General features: G+C 46.2%; 1 protein-coding gene across 2 annotated transcripts; it reads right to left on the bottom strand.

Annotated features, from left to right (window-relative positions):
* Window positions 1–526: 526 nt before the first annotated feature.
* Window positions 527–18,036, bottom strand: LOC136534995 (mediator of RNA polymerase II transcription subunit 13-like). 2 transcript variants are annotated; one of them, XM_066527343.1, is made up of 16 exons: window positions 17,986–18,036; window positions 17,812–17,891; window positions 11,309–11,387; window positions 10,740–11,048; window positions 10,587–10,673; window positions 9,526–9,757; window positions 8,248–8,454; window positions 6,208–7,518; window positions 5,845–6,097; window positions 5,644–5,728; window positions 5,466–5,553; window positions 5,107–5,185; window positions 4,398–4,696; window positions 2,109–3,156; window positions 1,652–2,029; window positions 527–1,398 (listed from the first exon to the last, which is right to left on the bottom strand). In XM_066527343.1, exons 3-16 carry the CDS (start codon window positions 11,365–11,367, stop codon window positions 761–763), a joined length of 5,073 nt encoding a protein of 1,690 aa, XP_066383440.1. In that variant the 5' UTR covers window positions 11,368–11,387; window positions 17,812–17,891; window positions 17,986–18,036; the 3' UTR covers window positions 527–760. The 2 variants fall into 2 exon arrangements, with proteins under 2 accessions (XP_066383440.1, XP_066383441.1); XM_066527344.1 differs by having other exon boundaries at window positions 5,644–5,730; window positions 5,850–6,097.
* Window positions 18,037–18,220: the final 184 nt, after the last annotated feature.

Below are 18,220 nucleotides of genomic sequence, written 5' to 3'. Positions count from 1 at the left end.
TTATTAGGGCACCAATCAACAAACGGAATCATATCTCAATCTTGTGTGCACATTGATCTAACCACCGGATTGACAAACAATACAGACCTGTTCACAGCGATCTACTATTATATGGATGCTGTTTTTTTTTAATGCTGCAAATAATGTCTCTGTAAATCTTTGCAGTATTATGTATTTCTACTTGTGTGGACACTTGAGTTTTCCAATTATATCAGACTCAGAATACGAGAGGTGTCAACATTATCAACTCAGAAGTTTTAGTCAAGTTAAATTCAGAAAAAGAAAAGGAAAAGGAAAAGGAAAACAAGTTCTAGTCACAGGATTACTCTCTTTACCCACCCCCAAAAAAAAAAAAAAAACTCACCACGTAAAGGTTCAAATTTTGTCCCACAATAAAGCCTTCATTGGTTTCTGCAGCTTCCAATATACAGCCAGCAGTGCAGGAGACAGAGAAACAACAGCACACCCTTAACAAGAGGTGAGCATTCCCGAAACCAATACCTCAATATACAAGGACATGACCAAAAAGAGAAAAGGTTACAGCGGTATTACATTTAATCAAGGGAGAGGTATCGACCTGTTCTGCACAGTTGATTACATCCTCGGCCCAACAAATCAGGGTTATTAAGTACTATCAATGCAAAATCAGGCTACAACGTGCCCTCACCTGCCTACCTACCTACACAGAGACACTTTGAATCTGAGCACCATCCAGCCCTAATTTTCCTGTTTAACAGCTACATAACAATTAGTCACCCCTCTAAGTTGTCTCTCCCTTCTCTGCTGGTTGAGATAGATACTTATCAGCGTAGTGTAGAAGCCGCCGCATCCTTAGGACCATGTCACAGTGGAAGGGCAGGGCAGTGCGCCTTTCTGTGTACACTGGGCTTACTGTCAACCAAGAAAGGGAGTGAAGCTCCGCGGCCACAGCTTCCAGCACATTATGCATCTCCATCTCACAGTCTCGAGTTGTTGTTTCCTGAGTGAAGTTCCTTGCCTGTTTGCTCATATTGCTGCCACCACCACCTCGGCTCATCTTTTCTTGAACAGTGGCAATGCTGCCTCCATAGTGATCAATGATGCTAACTGAGAGAACAGAGGGTTGTTCATCCTTGGTGAGCTGTGCAGAGTCCCTCCTTACAGGTGGGACGGCTTTGGAGATGACATAACCCATTGCTAAGGGAATTGCAGTCCCTTTGCTGTGCAATAGATGGGCAAGCGGTGGTGATTCTGATGTGAGGCATGTTGGGAGCTGTAATGTTGCAGGAGAAAGATATCTCATACTTGGTGAAGGAACTAGGAGATATGAGTGTGATGCTGGCATTGACCCAATGGACTTCACTGGAGTGAAACCTTCCAAGTAACTCGAAGGGCCACTGCTGCCTTGATTCCCTTCGCCTGTAAAAAGGGCCACAATTTGACAAGCTTCAATCTTTTACTATTGATTTCCTTGCAAACAAAGGGTTATGCTCATGTAGTGATAAACTGCTGTAGGTCGAAATGATTTTTAAGTGGTCAATAAGTAACAAGTAATTAATCTGTGTTGGAACAAAATGCATCACTGAATAGATATACACATCAAATGGGCATAAAGTGATACCTTCTGGAGTATTTTAATATATACGATGGTCTATATACAGGAGGTTCTTACCAGAAGCATGTCTGGTCAACAGGTCCGCTTGGCATGTGAGATGCAACGAATGATCTTGTGAAACTGCAACCAAACTGATGCTGCGAACTAGGTGCAGTGATCCCCTTGAAGTGTCCATTCCAGTTTGTTCCACAAGTATCTGCTTTTTGTTGCCAGATTGTCCAAGTGCACCTTTCATGAAGCTTGATTTTGAATGAGGGCTGTACAGAGGGTTTGGTGAGGAAGGCATGTTTCTATCTTGAATTAAGGCCATGTCTTGCTGCTGGAGTGTAGGACCGTTTGAACTAGGTGGAATACCCTCAGGTATGGATCGCCGTAACTGCACAGGCCACTTTTTGACTTCATTACCGCCAAAAGAGTATATTGCCTTTTGCCATTCTGCAGACAAAACATATTAGATAATCGCATTAGTCTCAAAACAAAAGGTATCTGAGTGCCTGATAAAATAAGTGAGTACCTTGAATTTCAAGTTCAAGGAAACCTCCAATACGTGTTATTATGACATCTCGTGGTCTCATATTGCTAGCCTCAGGTGAAGACGACATTATTTGACAACCTTGCTGTAGAATTTGGATGAAAAGACTTTGGAGAACTTTAGTGTCTTGGCGGCTACTAATACCACCAAAAGGAAATATTAAGCTGTCCAATAATTCTCCTCTAGCATCTGTCCAAATGCATACTAACCATCGCCAGTCCTCAGTCCAACCATAACAGCAATGAAGACTTGCTGCACTGTCACTCTCAGATACATCGAGTAGAGGGCTCACTCCACTATCCGAGTTACTTCCTGACATTGAGCCATAAACCCTGCTGCCACCTGTATCTGCTCCAGATTTTAACGGTTCCATTAAAGCATTAAGATCAGCAGACCCAGGGTCTGCTAGTATGAAAAGTGGCTCAAAGGCATATTTTCTATCATCCTGAGCACATAAATCTGGCATCTTACTTGGGTCCAGCAGTCCTCCAGAACGAGCAGGCTGCCATGAGTTATCCCATGTTGCCGACCTCATGGATGCATCAAAATCTGTTTCTCGAGAGAGAGTTGGCCCAGACATTCGAGGAACTAAACATTCTTTCCAAAGAGTAGGAGCAGGTGATGTAGCATGCATCATTGTGGACTGAGATCTACCCAAATAAGTTGGTGACTGAAACATGTCGCTTGTGGAGACAGCCCGTGGGATTCGTCGTGCCTTGTTGTACACTGTGAATGCTATGTCCTTCAAAACAGCAAGCTCCTTGCTTGGCTTATCAATTCTCAGTACAGTTTCAATAGTAACAATCTGCAAGACGAGCTTAGGTATACTGAACCCGGATAGCATAACGACATTTGATGCTGATGCTTCATCTGCAGAGGCACTGCTGTTTAGGGCTTTGGCAACCTGCGAATATAGCGACTTTCTTTCCCTTTCCGGGGATGAAATAACATACCCAAGAGCAACGGAACATTCTACTAACGTCTGCAGAATTGCACAAGGTTCTGGAAATGGGCAAACTACATAAATTACCTGCATGGATAAAGGGCTACTGGTGTTAAAAATAAGGTGAATAATTTACCATATTATGAATATCATTTGTATCCATTATGAGGGCTCTAGGCCAGAATATATACACAGGCAGGTTTGTGCAAATATATACAAAACCTACAGCTGAGAAATACAAAACATGAATATACTCGAACAAAATTATCATATAGTGACTACATAAATTATCATCCAAGTGGAATTCAATAATTTCCATGTGGATACTCTAGGTTCTTGGGTCATCCCAGGCCTTCCAAACAAGACCAGAATTGTATTTTTAGTCCACAATACTACCAGGTAAAAGATTTGATATCAAATCAACCAAAGACAAGGCAAGAATTAAATATCATGCGATGTTAAAAAGTTCCTGGCATTGAAAAGAAGTTCTGCAAAAAACAAAGACAGACAAAAATGTGAATAAATCAAAAGGTTGAATCATTTCCATTCCCAGGAAAACGTGATAATTAGGTTGAAATACATGTCATAAGGAATATGATGTGAGCCAGCTTTGCTACAAAGAATGCAAGCATGTTGAAGCAGCAAGCTTGGGCCCCTCCACATCCAGCATCTAGGTGCCATGGTTGGCAATTAGACAAGGGTAGTGAGGATAGACAAGAGAAATGAAGACAAGTTCCTGGATAGCAATTCTAAGGAGAGATCGATTTCTTTCTTGTCTGTTCCAATTAAGGGATCTATTAACAACACATGCATATTGTAATTGTATACTACATCAATGCCTTAAGAGGAAGTGGATATTTGAACTACGGATTTATCCATGATACCATGACAGGAGCCCTGGTTATGGTAGCATCATGAAAGAAGAAAAGTTCTGTTTGCACAGATGAAAGTAACAAAAAACTACAAGGTCAAAGAACAAATCATGCCACAAAACAAAAACCTCTGAGGATCATTATATCCTATAGAACAGATGAAATATATCTCATTAAAGAAACGCCTAGACTAAATATACTCACTTCTCGTTTGCAACAACTTTTTTTTTGAAAGGGGGGGGGGGGGGGTGTTGTTTGAAAAAAAAACAAAGGGAAAAGACACTGCAGAGTTGCAAAAGATTAAACAATCAAGGTAGATGGAATAGAAATAAAAAATGAACATAATTATGCAGAGTACCACTACAAAGCATTCCAATAGGAGAGAAGCAGCTATTTTATTGTTAAGTTATATGAATCAGATCAATGGCAAAGGAACAAAAAGGAAAAAGGCCTTACTGTGCAAGGTCCACTACTGCTCTCTTTCTGATTTGTAGAGATGTTTGAAGTCAGCTTTATATCCTTAAGTATCCTTGAAATAGATGTTACAAAGCTTTTCACACTCCAATGTTTTGAAAAAGCTTGAAGATACTCACTTGTTGAACTGATGGCACTTAAGTGGCCACAGCCAACCTTCTTCAACTGTTCAGGACACTCAACTAGAACAAGTCCTGAAGGCAAATATTTTCCAGGAGATAGTTCCATTTGTCCTCCATTGTTTTGTGGTGAATGAGTTCCCAGTTTGCAAACTTCATAAACTACAGGAACACAAAATTAATGATGGCAAATGCTATTAAAAAGTAAAAACACTTTGCATCATAATGAACTGGAACAGAGGTTTGGAGATTAAGAACTTGCTAATGTACATAAATCTGCTGGAGTGACAAAAGTATTTCTTGCCTACATCAATCATGTTGTAATGTTGTCAAAAAGGGAGGAATAAGTGAATCATGTTTATGGTGACATCTGGTTTATGTTAAAAATATAATGTTACGAGTGTCCTCTTTGAGTTTTAAGTACCAAAATTTCTGTCTAAAAAGCATATCTGCATGTATTATGAATTGGCAATTATTTAGGGATGGACTCAACACAGGGAGTAGCTTATGTCAGCAATATTATTCACGAGAAATAACTAAAGAAAATATGGAGCAAGAAAAACATGACTTACCTGTTCCAAGCTGCATGAAAAAATCAGCTGCAGCCGAAGTCAACATATCAATGTCAGGGCAAAGTGCATAGTAAGTAACCTAAAAGAGAGAACAGATAAGAAATCAATGAATCAAATATATTAATCTAGACTCACTAACTGTATATGAATACAATGTTATGCTGTTGTGCCATTTGCACTATGGTAGTATGGTGTCTTTGCTGTTACAAAAATATTCACAAATCTGGCTAAAAGCAGTGCTAAAAAGATAATTTCAAGTAGTTAGGCCCTATTTGGAGACGTCTTTGTTTCCCCAAAAGCAGCATGAAGGGAGAGGAGGGAGAGAAGGTAGTGACAGAACACTGCCAAACTAATCTTACAGGCTTCGGCAAGGCATAAGGTTCAAAAGGAGCTTTCTCCCACGTTTTAAGACTATTCACCGAGGCCTTTAACCAATCATCCTGGTAACTGCAGTTTTAATGCTTGCATCAGTAACTCATTTAGATACATATGCTTACGTAGGATAAAACAATTCATGGAAAAGAAAAGATACACTACCCGACTAGCATAGAAGGTGAAGGGAGGACAGCAATGGTTGGTCTGACACGGTGATATCCCTTTTGGTACTCTAGTTCTGAAATGCCTGCAGTGACACATAAAAATCCCCTGTGATACAAATCGTCGTCTCTTCCTCCCTTTGGCAATATTATTTTTGTAGCAAAATTATCAAGTTCAGAGTGCAGGTCACAGCAGGTATACCTCGGTTGCTACTGGTCGGCTGGGGTGGGCTCAATGAATCTCCACCAATGGACAGTGAACTTGATGGCTCCAGGATATCACCAGTGGAGTACTGAAAAGAGTATGCATCTCCAGTACCTGCAGACTCAGCTGCATTGCCTCGGCCCCTGCACCAATCAATTACTGATAACGGGCCATCCATGTTTGCAAAGGCAGTTTTAAGAGCTACTCTTATATCTGACTGCAACAAGCTAATCATGGATGACTCTGAAACCTGTACCCAAAGGGGACTGAACATGAATACTGGAATATATGGAGAAACAATGTACTACACAAGTATCAGTGATAATAAAAAAGAAAAAGGAAGCGAGCACAAGATTTTACCTCAGCAGAAAGTGGATCAACTAAATCAACACCAGCACAATCCTTTGAATGGCATGTTCCTAATAGGCCACCACAGCCAGCATGAACCATAGAAGGATCACAAGAAAATCCACGTCTCTTTTGCTCATCCAGGGAAAGCCAGAAAAAGGAACCATCCCCGTCATCCATATCAAGTGACATGTCAACAAATGAAGTAGATTGTTGAACAAGCAGAGCCATGGCACAGAGAAGATCTACAACAGGCTGTCTTTGTATAGACAGACTTGGGCTTGCACCAGCTAATGTGTTAGCAGACAAAGACTCAAGAGATTTTGGCCCTTTAGGCACAACAACAGGCCTCCAAACTCCCACATTGTCCATTAAGGATCTGTCAAACATTTCATGATCAACATCACTAGATAACCTTACAGTCATAATTTCTTTTTTTCTCATGTCATACTTGGGGGTGAGATCTGATTTGTTGCTGACATTTGTCTGCATAAAACTGGATGTTGCACTGTTAAACTCGGCAGACGCTTTGCTTCTCAGAGACAATAGTGTATGCCTAATTCTGCACATGGCAGCCTGGAACGTGATGCATTCAATTTCAGTTGCCAGAGCAGTCTTCATAGACAGCAGAAAATAGCCGGCATTGAACATGCTGTCACTCTTCTTTTGTGAAACAAGAGAAGAACTAAATGAAGTCACACCAGAAATAGGCGGTGACGTTTCTCCCTTAGAGGGATGTATGTCAGTACTCTTTAAGCTCTTGTCACTCTCTTTCTTCCCACCTTGGACAAGTGTGTATAAGTTTGATGAACCAACATCATGTAAATGATTACCAGATGTTAGTTTAGAAGGCTTATCTGGCTTGTCTCCTGTGGACTCAATTTGAGAGCTTTGTGCAACATCATATGAATAAACTCTTGAACTAAAACTAGAACTGCCTGGTTTCTTTGATCTGGGGAAGTATGGATTTGTAAACAATGGTGTTAGGGCCTCAGCAATAGAAATTTCAACAGCTGCATATTCTGGAGCAAATGTGAGCTTTGCTTCAGCTTTGGTGAGATAATCAAATCTTCCAGATGATAAAACTAACGAGTGGGACTGTGCAGGTGTTGCAGTATCTTTATGAGGTTCTTGAACTTTAGAAACAACATCCTGAGCAGGGGCCATAATTTGGTGGTCAAATGCATCCAAAGATGTGAAACCAACAGGAGAAAGTCTTTGTTCAGGGATATCCATTGCTGTTGATGGACTATCTGTGAATGTGACATCTCCACCATCTGAAGCAGGAATTACTAGAGCATGTGATTCAGCAGTACCTGGAGGCTATACGAAATGGAATTTTCAGTTACATGAATTAATACTACAGGTAAATCACAAAGATTCCATTCTAATTCTAAACAGCCATGTCATCATAGGGGGATTATTTCCCATCAAAGGTAGCATGCTAACTCCTTCAATAAAACTTATATGATGATAGTTTCCCCATCATCAAAGGTAGCATGCTAAATCTTTAAATAAACCCAAGGAGCAGATAACTTCAATAGACATTTCACAACAACTAGCTAAAGTATAGAAGTTAAAAGGGGGATGGGAATGCACATTGTAAGAAATTTCTTTCACCTTTTAGTGACATGACAACTAAATGTTTTTCAATCAATGAGTTCAAATTATGATAAACTCTAACAGAGGCCATTGGTTATAACCTAAACAATATAAAAAAGCAGTAGTGAAGTAGTTAGTTAAAATAGAGAACAAGGCACCAGTAGTAAATTTCTCTTGTAACATTAGTGTAGCAATACAGCAGTATTGAATGCAACTCAAAGAGTCAATACAGTTTATTACAGTTAGCATACTTGCGACTGATGACATATACAGGTCAATGTACTGGATTTGAAATGTCATATAGACTGTCATTCTATCATAGGCTCATAGCCATTTAAGTTGAGCTCAGCACTATCACAGAGCTCCTCATACTTAATTAAGTCACTATTTGAATGTTATAGTAATGGCTCCGAAGGTAAATAAAATACTACAAGGATATAGAATGCCTACCTCACCAAAGTCTAACTCCTCTTCTTGAAAGAAGTCACTAAAATCTCCAAACTCTGAGAGAAGTATATTGATGTCCATAACGACACCCTCATCATCCCAACCCCAAGAGCGTCCAACCTGACCATTCGCACCTTGTATGTTTTCACCAACATCTTTGCCAGTATGAGAAGAAACTTCTGTTACTTCAGAACGAGACCGCTTGGATACCTAATTACACAAAGCATAGCATCATGATTATACTGATGCCCCTACATTCATGTACAGAGTACCACAATATTGCTTATAAGGCCGGTGCCAAAAAAGAAATGGTTAACATCTCAACAAGATGTGATTGAATCACACAAACAGAACTCTGTGCACAGCGAGCTCCATTAAGGCAAGAAATTACAGACCACTCTGATGGTTTTAGCATTAAAGGAACAAACACATGGTCAAGGGCCACCATTTTATCTAAGCAGAGGTCCAGGCAGATTTATATTTGCGCACAGATTATAGTCACACAAAATATTAATGTGCAGGAATCTGGCCTAGTTCAGTCAGAATGTGGGTGTACACCATCATCAACCAAGGTGGTCATGGCTCTTTCTCAAAAGAAATATATGTGAGAAGTGAAATATGTACAACCGTGTATAACCACTCCATTTATGATTTATCTATTACCAACCAGCTTTGTGTTCCATTTTTAACTGCAACCAAAATATAGTACTTAAAAGTATCATATATTTTTAAATCAAAATTATGAATATATTAAGTACTCCCTCCATTCCAAATTGTAAGTTGCTCTGGCTTTTCTAAATACATAGCTTTTACTATGTATCTAGGTGCATAGCAAAAGCTATGTATCTAGAAAAGCTAGAACGACTCAAAATTTGGAATGGAGGGAGCAGGTCACATCATTTTCACATTTCTTTATCTCTTTGAGGATGACTAATTTTTTTTTTCAATGATATAAATTGCTCCCCACAAATAAAAATAAGAATATAGTCACTCATACTTAATTATTTATTACTACAAGTGTTATGCATTTACAAGAAGAGAGCTGATGGTATATTAAGCCAGTCTGTCCTCTCTTTTGCATTTGTACTTCATTCAGGATGGTTGGTAAAAAATTGAAACTCGATATTCACATGGATAATCTTCCATATATCACAAGTATATCACACAATCTCAATAACTTGTCGAGAGAAAAGAACACCATTTTGCGTTTTAAATACAGGGAAAAAAAGGTCAACTCAGTATACTGAAATATGTGAGTAAAGAAGGAATAGATTACAGTACCGTCTTACTACCGATATTATCATTGTTGGATGGCATATCAGACTGACGACCGAACACAGAGTCAGCATCAGCTACAAGATCACCTTCAGTAGCAACTGCACGCTCACTTCCATCAGAAGTGCTACTCACACTACTAATACTGCTGGCCATGCTGTTGCACTTGTTTTTTTCCCTTCTTAGTCTTAGATAATTAGAATTGACTCCAAGTCCACAAGAAGATCCAAGGAAAGAGCTGTTAACAGAGGACACCAATTAAAGTAGGAGAAATTATGGACACGACAGAGGTTATAACCAGCACATATAATAAAAAACAACGGAAACGTCATATTGAACAGTTTACTACTATTTCTTGTGTACGATCAAACACAATTGAGTTTTACATGGTAGAAATAAATTCGTTTTTTTTTCCAGGAATTTTAGTGTGTATGAACCATGGTCCGTCAGCAAAAAGCATATACAGTTCTGAGGAGCTCTCAGATGTACTTGGTAATACTCTAAAAATCTAAATGTAATAACAAGTTCACACCCTGCTGATGGTTCTAGCTCTTGGGAGACTGAGGCCAAGATGGTGATTCACACAGACACAGATCATGTTCTAGCCACCAACTCAAGTTCCAGGAAATGAACAGGAAAGTATGGCGTTCAGTTGCCCATCCGTAGTTTAGATTATCAGCAGCACAAAACAGAAGACAGTTAGAAAGAGAGGGTAAAGGTTAGCAAAGGATCATGGGTTGGGAGAATAGAAGTGCTCGAGATCAAAATGCAAGTGTTTTGATTTGTCTTCTAAACAAAAACACCTGTGATTAACTCTTTCAAACAGTGGTTTGAGAGAATACTAATCAAGTCAAACACAAAGTAGCTTAAAGAGGATTTGGAATACGTACAACCAATGATTAGGGGGCAACAAGTGCAAAATTTTCTTTGTAAGTGCTGATTTTCATGGAGCTCCTCAATTTATAGACAACATTGTGAGTCGACAAACATGTTTACAACGAATAATCAATTCTCACTTTAGCATCATTGATAGAGCATGCCAAAGAAACAAATAACTTGAGACTGACCTGTTCTGAAAGTAAGAAGACGGAGAAAAATTCCAGAACGGCCATGCCTCCCACGATGAACTTCCCAGCGAGCCCTGTAAACACATTCTGCAAAGAACAAAATATAAGCCATGTCCACTACAATCATTGCAAGAAAAAGAGTAAGATTAGTACCTTTTGCTCGAAAAACGAACAAATGCTTGATGGACCATAGGTACCAAAACAGCCTCAGGTGGGTAAATAAATGTCCTCTCAAGAACTGGAAGGCTATCAGGTGCTTCTATCTTACGCAGTCCATCAGTACCAACCTGAGCATCCTTCGCTGGATCCAATTCTCTTTTTATCTGAATATGCTCGGACTCAGAAACTCTGTCAGCTGAAGCAGCTGGAAAGCCAAGTGCAACTTCAACATAGCAACTTTGGCCTCTCAGCTGGCATACAGTAGGTTGACTAAAACCTGGTAAATTAGGTGCCGATGATTTGCTGCAATTGTTAAAGGAACTTAACGTGAGACGACACTGTCAAAGTGAACAATCTGTTCATATGGACATCTTTAAAAAATAACTGAATACACAATAATTTCATAAAAACATCTAATGAAACTAATACAAGTGCTTGCTTGTAGATTACATTGCGACCATCTCATCAGTGGGGATTAATGCTTTTTCTTTAGAGAATATTTGCATACATAGATACAGAATACTAGCTTAACGTAATAATAAATTTCACTTCATTTGAAATACCTTGAATATACTTGTCTTACAAGATCACTTGGACAGCAACCGACAAGCCTACCCAGCATCCCACTAGGAGCAACAACAACTGCAACATTCAATGTAAGTCATGAAATAAACACAAAGCACAACTTATATAAGTGGTGGAAACAACAGAGAAAAGTGAAATTACATATTAATCAAATAAGTCGAGCTCAGAAAATTTAGTAAAAATCAGTAAAATCTTCTTTATTCTTGAGTGTTGGAGTATGAGAGCATGAGTATATTAGGCCCATGAGGCCCATGTATGACTAATATATATTGCTACCCTTCTAGGGTTAGCCTAAGGAATAGATTCTCACAACTCTAGCATGGTATCAGACTAGGTTTTCTTCTCCCCAACCAGCCGCCAGGCGCCGCCGGCCGGCCTCTTGCCGCCGCCATGGCTGGCCGCCCTCCCCCTCCCTCCCCCACCTACTTCCAGGCCTTCCCCTCCCTTCCCTACCCCTCCTCCTGGGCCCAGCGCGCGGGCGCGGCGGCCCGGCCGCCGCCGCCGCCGGCGGCCTCCTTGCCGCAGGCGCGGATGGCCCGGGCGCCGCTGCGGGCGCAGGCGCAGGGAGCCCCGGGCGCGGGCGCGGGCGCAGGCGGCCCCGCCGCCGCGGCGCGGCGCGGCAGCCTGGCCACCGGCTCGCTGCAGGGGGCGGGCAGCGAGCGCAGGCAGCCCCGCCGCTGCCGCTGCGGGCGCGGGGGAGAACCTGGAGCCTTTCTTCTTTCCCGCTCTCCTCCTCTGCCTGCCCCCCTGCCCCTCTCCAGACGGCAGGGGCCAACTCCGCTCTCTCGCCGCCGCCCTCGTGGCTGCTCGGGCTGCTGCTGCGGACAGCCAGGCCCGGGTGCGGGCGGCCGCCCTCGCTTGGGAGCGCGAGCGCGACGCGGCTGAGCCCTGGCCCGCCAGATCGCTGAGGCGAGCAGCTCCTCGTCCTCCCTACCTCCTACGACACCGCGGCCACCTCCTCAGGCTCGACGGGTCACCGCGCGTCTCACACCACGGTCATCTGGCACGACCCGGCCGACCCGCACGTGGCTCAGCTCCACTACCAGGCCGGGGGTGTCCAGAACATCCGACTCCTCGTCCCGGTCATCCTCGAGCCTGAGTCAGCCCTCTTACGCCCGCTGGAGGGACCTGGTCCTCCTCACCCTCCGCCGCTACGCCCTCGACGACCACGTCCTAGTCGACGCCTCGGTCGCGGCCCAGAACCCATCGTGGCTGCGCCTTGACAGCGTCGTCCTCTCCTGGATCCTCGGGACAATCTCCTTGGACCTCCACGACCTCGTCCGCAACTCTGCTGACGCTCGCCGGGCCTGGCTTGCACTCGAGGGCCAGTTTCTGGGCAATGCAGAAGCCCGGGCCCTGCGTCTCGATGCGAGCTTCCGCACCTTCGTTCAGGGTGACCTCTACGTTGGCGAGTTCTGCCGGCGCATGAAGAGCATGGCGGACTCCCTCGGCGACCTTGGCTGGCCCGTGGAGGACCGCATTCTGGTCCTCAACGTCCTCCGCGGGCTCAGTGACCGCTACGCCCACCTCCGGACGTGGATCACCCGGCAGAGGCCCTTTCCCTCCTTCCTGCAGGTCCGTGACGACCTTGTCATGGAGGAGCTCACTCAGGGCGTCCAGCCAGGGTCCACCTCCGTGCCAGGGTCCTCGTCTTCCTCGACTGCCCTGGCTGCTACTCCTCCGGCGCGTTCGTTCGCTCCACCGCCGTCGTCGCTTCTTGGTTCTCCTCCCCCCGGGCCGAGCGGGGGTGGGGGGGGCCGTGGCGGCCGCCGTCGCCGCGGAGGGGGACGTGGGGGCCGCGGGAGCCACCAGTCGCCCGCGACTCCACGGGGTGCACCCTGGCCCTCTTTCCACAACCCGTGGTCGGGGCGCATCTCCATGTGGCCCTTCCCGGCTCCAGGCGGAGAGCCTCGCCCACCAGCGGCCTTGCTCACTGGAGCTCCTCCGGGGCTTCACTTCCCGTCTGCGTGGGCTCCACCTCCCGGCGCATCTTCGTGGGTGACACCTCCTGACACCTCGCCCGGGCCTGTCGGTTGGAACCCGGCGGCCTTGGCCAGATCCTTCAGCACCATGGCCCTGACACCGCCTGCCGGTCCAGACTGGATCGCCGACTCGGGTGCCACTTACCACACTACTCCAGACCCTGGTATACTCCCCTCTATTTACCCTCCTTCTTCCTCTCATCCTTCGTCCATCATGGTCGCGAATGGTTCGTGTCTTCCAGTTACGTCCGTGGGTGCCGCCGGCACTCATGGTTCCTTTCGTCTTCCTGACATTCTTGTTGCACCCTCTATGGTTCACAACCTTCTTTCTATTCGTCGTTTTACAGCTGACAATTCCTGTTCTGTTGAATTTGACTCTTCTGGTCTTACTGTAAAGGATTTGGCTTCCCGGCGTCCTCTTCTCCGATGTGACAGCACGGGACCCCTTTGCACCCTTCGGTTTCCGGCGTCTGCTTTCTCTTCGTCGCCGTCTACTTTGTCAGCTGCCTTCGCCGCCACTCCTTCCTCCACCACTTGGCACCGTCGCCTCAGCCATCTTGGACGTGATGCTCTGACGCAGCTTAGTCGCAGTTCCGACATTGGTTGTACTCGGGCTCACGATGAGCACTTGTGTCATGCGTGCCAGCTGGGCCGTCATGTTCGTCTCCCTTTTTGTTCTTCTTCACATACTACGCATGTGTTTGATCTTGTACACTGCGACCTATGGACATCTCCTGTCATCAGCATTTCTGGGTATAAATACTATCTTGTGGTGGTTGACGATTTCTCGCATTATTCGTGGACTTTCCCTTTGCGTGCAAAGTCGGATACCTTCACCACTCTTCTCCACTTTTTCGCCTGGGTGTCTACTCAGTTCGGCCTTACCATCAAGGCCGTCCAGTGTGACAATGGCCGTGAGTTCGATAACGGCACCTCCCGTGCCTTCTTCCTCTCTCAAGGTGTCCAGCTGCGCATGTCTTGCCCGTATACCTCCTCCCAGAACGGCAAGGCCGAGCGCATGATTCGCACCACGAACGACACCATGCGCACCCTTCTGCTCCAGGCGTCGCTTCCTGCTCGCTTCTGGGCAGAGAGTCTGCACACCTCCACCTATCTCCTTAACCGCCTACCTTCCGCTGCCTGCCCGGCTCCCACACCACACCACGCTCTCTTCGGTACCCCTCCTCGGTATGACCACCTTCGTGTCTTCGGGTGTGCATGTTACCCTAACACCACTGCCACCGCTCCCCACAAGCTGGCTCCCCGTTCAGCTCTGTGTGTCTTCCTTGGGTACTCCCCGGATCACAAGGGGTACCGGTGCTTTGACCTCACATCCCGTCGGGTCCTCATCTCTCGCCATGTGGTGTTTGATGAGTCTGTCTTCCCCTTCTCCACCACCACCACACCACCTCCCACCCCCGATCCTGACACCTTCTCTCTGTTTCCCACTGACACGGTGGTCCAGCCACTTTTACCGCTGTCTCCTGCAGGTGCTGCTTCCCCGTGCCCCTCGCCGGGCCCGTGCCCCCGCTCGCCGCCCACCAGTGACGCCCCTGGCCCTGCGCCCTGCACGGGTCTGGAGGCGTCGCCCTCCGGAGCTGCCCCTGCCCCTACGTCCGCCGCGAGTCCGGGGACGCCGCCTGTCGCACCTCCTGCGCGTTTCGCCCAGCCGGTGCACGTCTACCAGCGCCGTGTGCAGGCGGCACCGCTGCCTCCGGCATCACCGGGGGCCCCCTCTCCACTGGTGACGCCTACACCACCGGTGGCCCCTTCTCCGCCGACGACCCCTACACCGCCGCCGCCGCCTCAAGCTGCCCGTGTCGTGTCGCCGGTGTACCACCCGCCACTCCTTCACCGACACCCGCGGCATGTTCACCCTATGGTGACGCGACACGCGGCTGGTACCCTGCGGCCCCGGGCTCTCGCGACGATGCCCGACGACCCGCAGATCTCTCCTGTACCCTCTTCCGTTCGCGACGCCTTGTCGGACCCTCATTGGCGCCGCGCGATGGAAGAGGAGTACGCGGCTCTCCTCGTCAACCAGACATGGGATCTGGTGCCCCGTCCACCCGGATCCAACGTCGTCACTGGCAAGTGGATCTGGACACACAAGCGGCGGGCTGATGGTACCCTTGAGAGGTACAAGGCTCGCTGGGTTCTCCGGGGTTTCACTCAGCGCCCTGGAGTCGATTATGATGAGACTTTCAGTCCCGTGGTGAAGCCGGCCACCGTACGCACAGTGCTCTCCCTGGCTCTCAGTCGCTCTTGGCCCGTGCATCAGCTGGACGTCAAGAATGCTTTTCTCCACGGGACTCTCACCGAGACAGTCTACTGCAGCCAGCCAGCGGGGTTTGTTGACTCTTCTCGTCCGGACATGGTCTGCCGGCTCAACAAGTCTCTCTACGGCCTCAAGCAGGCCCCCCGGGCGTGGTACTCTCGGTTTGCTGCTTTCCTGCTGACCCTGGGGTTTGTGGAGGCCAAGTCAGATACGTCCCTGTTTATCTATCATCATGGAGCTGAGACTGCCTATCTGCTGCTCTACGTTGATGATATTGTCCTCACAGCCTCCAGTCCGTCCTTACTCAGCCGTGTCATCGCCTCTCTTCAGCAGGAGTTTGCTATGAAGGATCTTGGTGTGCTCCACCACTTCCTCGGGGTCACTGTTGAGCCTCGCCCCACCGGCCTTCTCCTTCACCAGCGGCAGTACACTCTTGATATCCTCGACCGTGCTGGGATGACTAACTGCAAGCCCTGCTCTACTCCAGTTGACACACAGGGCAAGCTGTCAGAGGCCGTGGGAACCACCGTGGCAGACCCCACTGCTTACCGGAGTCTTGCAGGTGCCCTTCAGTACCTCACCTTCACCAGGCCAGACATCACCTATGCAGTGCAGCAGATATGCCTTCACATGCATGATCCCCGAGAGCCTCACCTCACTGCGCTCAAGCGCCTCCTCCGCTACCTCCGCGGCACTGTCGACTACGGCTTACTCCTTCAGCGGTCTTCCTCCACCGAGCTCGTCGTCTACACTGACGCCGACTGGGCCGGGTGTCCGGACACTCGGCGCTCTACCTCCGGCTACGCTGTCTTTCTGGGTGGCAACCTGGTGTCCTGGTCGTCCAAGCGCCAGCCGGTGGTCTCCCGATCCAGTGCCGAGGCGGAGTACCGAGCTGTCGCTAACGGCGTGGCTGAGGCCTCCTGGCTCCGACAGCTCCTTAACGAGCTCCACAGCCCTCTCTCCCGGAGCACGCTGGTCTACTGCGACAACGTCAGTGCGGTATACCTCTCCACCAACCCCGTGCAGCACCAACGGACCAAGCATGTGGAGATCGACCTACACTTTGTCCGTGATCGGGTTGCCATCGGCGATGTTCGGGTCCTCCACGTCCCGACCACCTCCCAGTTTGCCGACATCTTCACCAAGGGCCTCCCGTCATCGACCTTCACCGAGTTTCGCTCCAGCCTCAACATCATTGGTGGCTAGTTGCGTCTGTGGGGGGGCTCGTGTGTGTGCTTCTTTTCATGTCCAGTCTGTAACTCCGCTGCGCCGGTAGTTCAGACTGCGGGGGGGTGTTGGAGTATGAGAGCATGAGTATATTAGGCCCATGAGGCCCATGTATGACTAATATATATTGCTACCCTTCTAGGGTTAGCCTAAGGAATAGATTCTCACAACTCTGTCATTGAGAAATGAGAAGTATTTTAGAAGTCTTACTTCAAGAAACGAGTCCAAAGATCATTCTGTCATACTACTCAAGATCACTCTGTCATACTAGTCAAAATCACTCTGTCATACTAGTCCTGTTTAAAGAAATCAATACTTCCAATAAAGCTAATTTTTTTATCTCAATGGTACGAACATGAAAGAGACATCCTTGTAAGTTGAGCGGTGAAGAACTAACTAATTACTATCCTCATACTTTTTCTTTGTTGTGTAGCTCGGCAAAAGTGTACTTTTTTGTTTATTGTTATAGGATTTCGAGAAGCGATATACCTGCAGACCCTACCCTATTGAGTGTTTGCTACATTTTTCAATGCCCAATTCCTTTGTTCATTGGTCACTGAAGCCTGAAGGTGGTTGACGAGGCAAGTTAATTTAACACGGTAGCTTTAAAGACATGCTATAGGTTTATCTTAATATCTGTGCACAAAACTACAAACACTAGAATATCGGGAGTACTTCTAAGATATAACATGTCACTGTTTCTAATTGTAAAGGAGACAAAAACTAAAAAACACATTTTGGAATTTTTGGAATTCTATAATTTCGATGACTCACCATTCATCATGAAGCATTTTTACGAATTGGGTTTTGGGCAATACCGTTTTGGATGGTTCAAGTGTTCCCTATGACCCTATCGTAAACGAAATTCAACACTTTTTCCACTTAATCCTCAAACATATAAATCAGCCAAAAAAAGATAAAGGAAGTCTTTGAAAGCACTGCAATGGTACAAAAGAAGCAAGACACGAAACATTGTCGAGGGATGGAACAGTACCTGGAAGACCTTCACCAATGGAGGGAGGAGAATGAGTGAGAACTTTCTCTATGTCATCACTACAAAGGTTCCGAACATACCTTGTAGAATATTATTTAAAGTAAGGTCATCAGTACATATATACACTGAAGAAGATCAGCAATATATCAGGCATTCATAGCATTGAGTACTTACCTAGCAGATATTACAACGTGAACAAATATTGCTTCCTCGGTGGCAGCAAAGACAAACTCAACTGTAGGCTGTGCTCTCCTAAAACAATGATAATGAGAATAAAGAAATCAGGAAAGGTAGAGTCCCTTAACTACCAGCTGTGGCAATATGCTCCTATACAAGATAAGGTAACCAAACAATCTCTTCAGTTCAGAGCATCTACACACCCGCATATCATATAATAAAGGTTAACAAA

This window comes from Miscanthus floridulus, unplaced genomic scaffold, assembly GCF_019320115.1.
Source record: "Miscanthus floridulus cultivar M001 unplaced genomic scaffold, ASM1932011v1 os_2472_1_2, whole genome shotgun sequence".
Taxonomy (NCBI): Eukaryota; Viridiplantae; Streptophyta; class Magnoliopsida; order Poales; family Poaceae; genus Miscanthus; species Miscanthus floridulus.
This window is presented reverse-complemented; position numbering and strand designations above follow the sequence as displayed.

Excerpts from the sequence above, each read along its gene's own strand:
- LOC136534995 (XM_066527343.1), bottom strand. The coding sequence starts at position 11,367 with ATGCTGGGTAGGCTTGTCGGTTGCTGTCCAAGTGATCTTGTAAGACAA. Across the intron at positions 5,186-5,465 it reads CTTATGCCTTGCCGAAGCCT|GTTACTTACTATGCACTTTG; the intron begins GTAAGATTAGTT and ends TCTCTCTTTTAG. Across the intron at positions 1,399-1,651 it reads GTTGACCAGACATGCTTCTG|GCGAAGGGAATCAAGGCAGC; the intron begins GTAAGAACCTCC and ends CCCTTTTTACAG.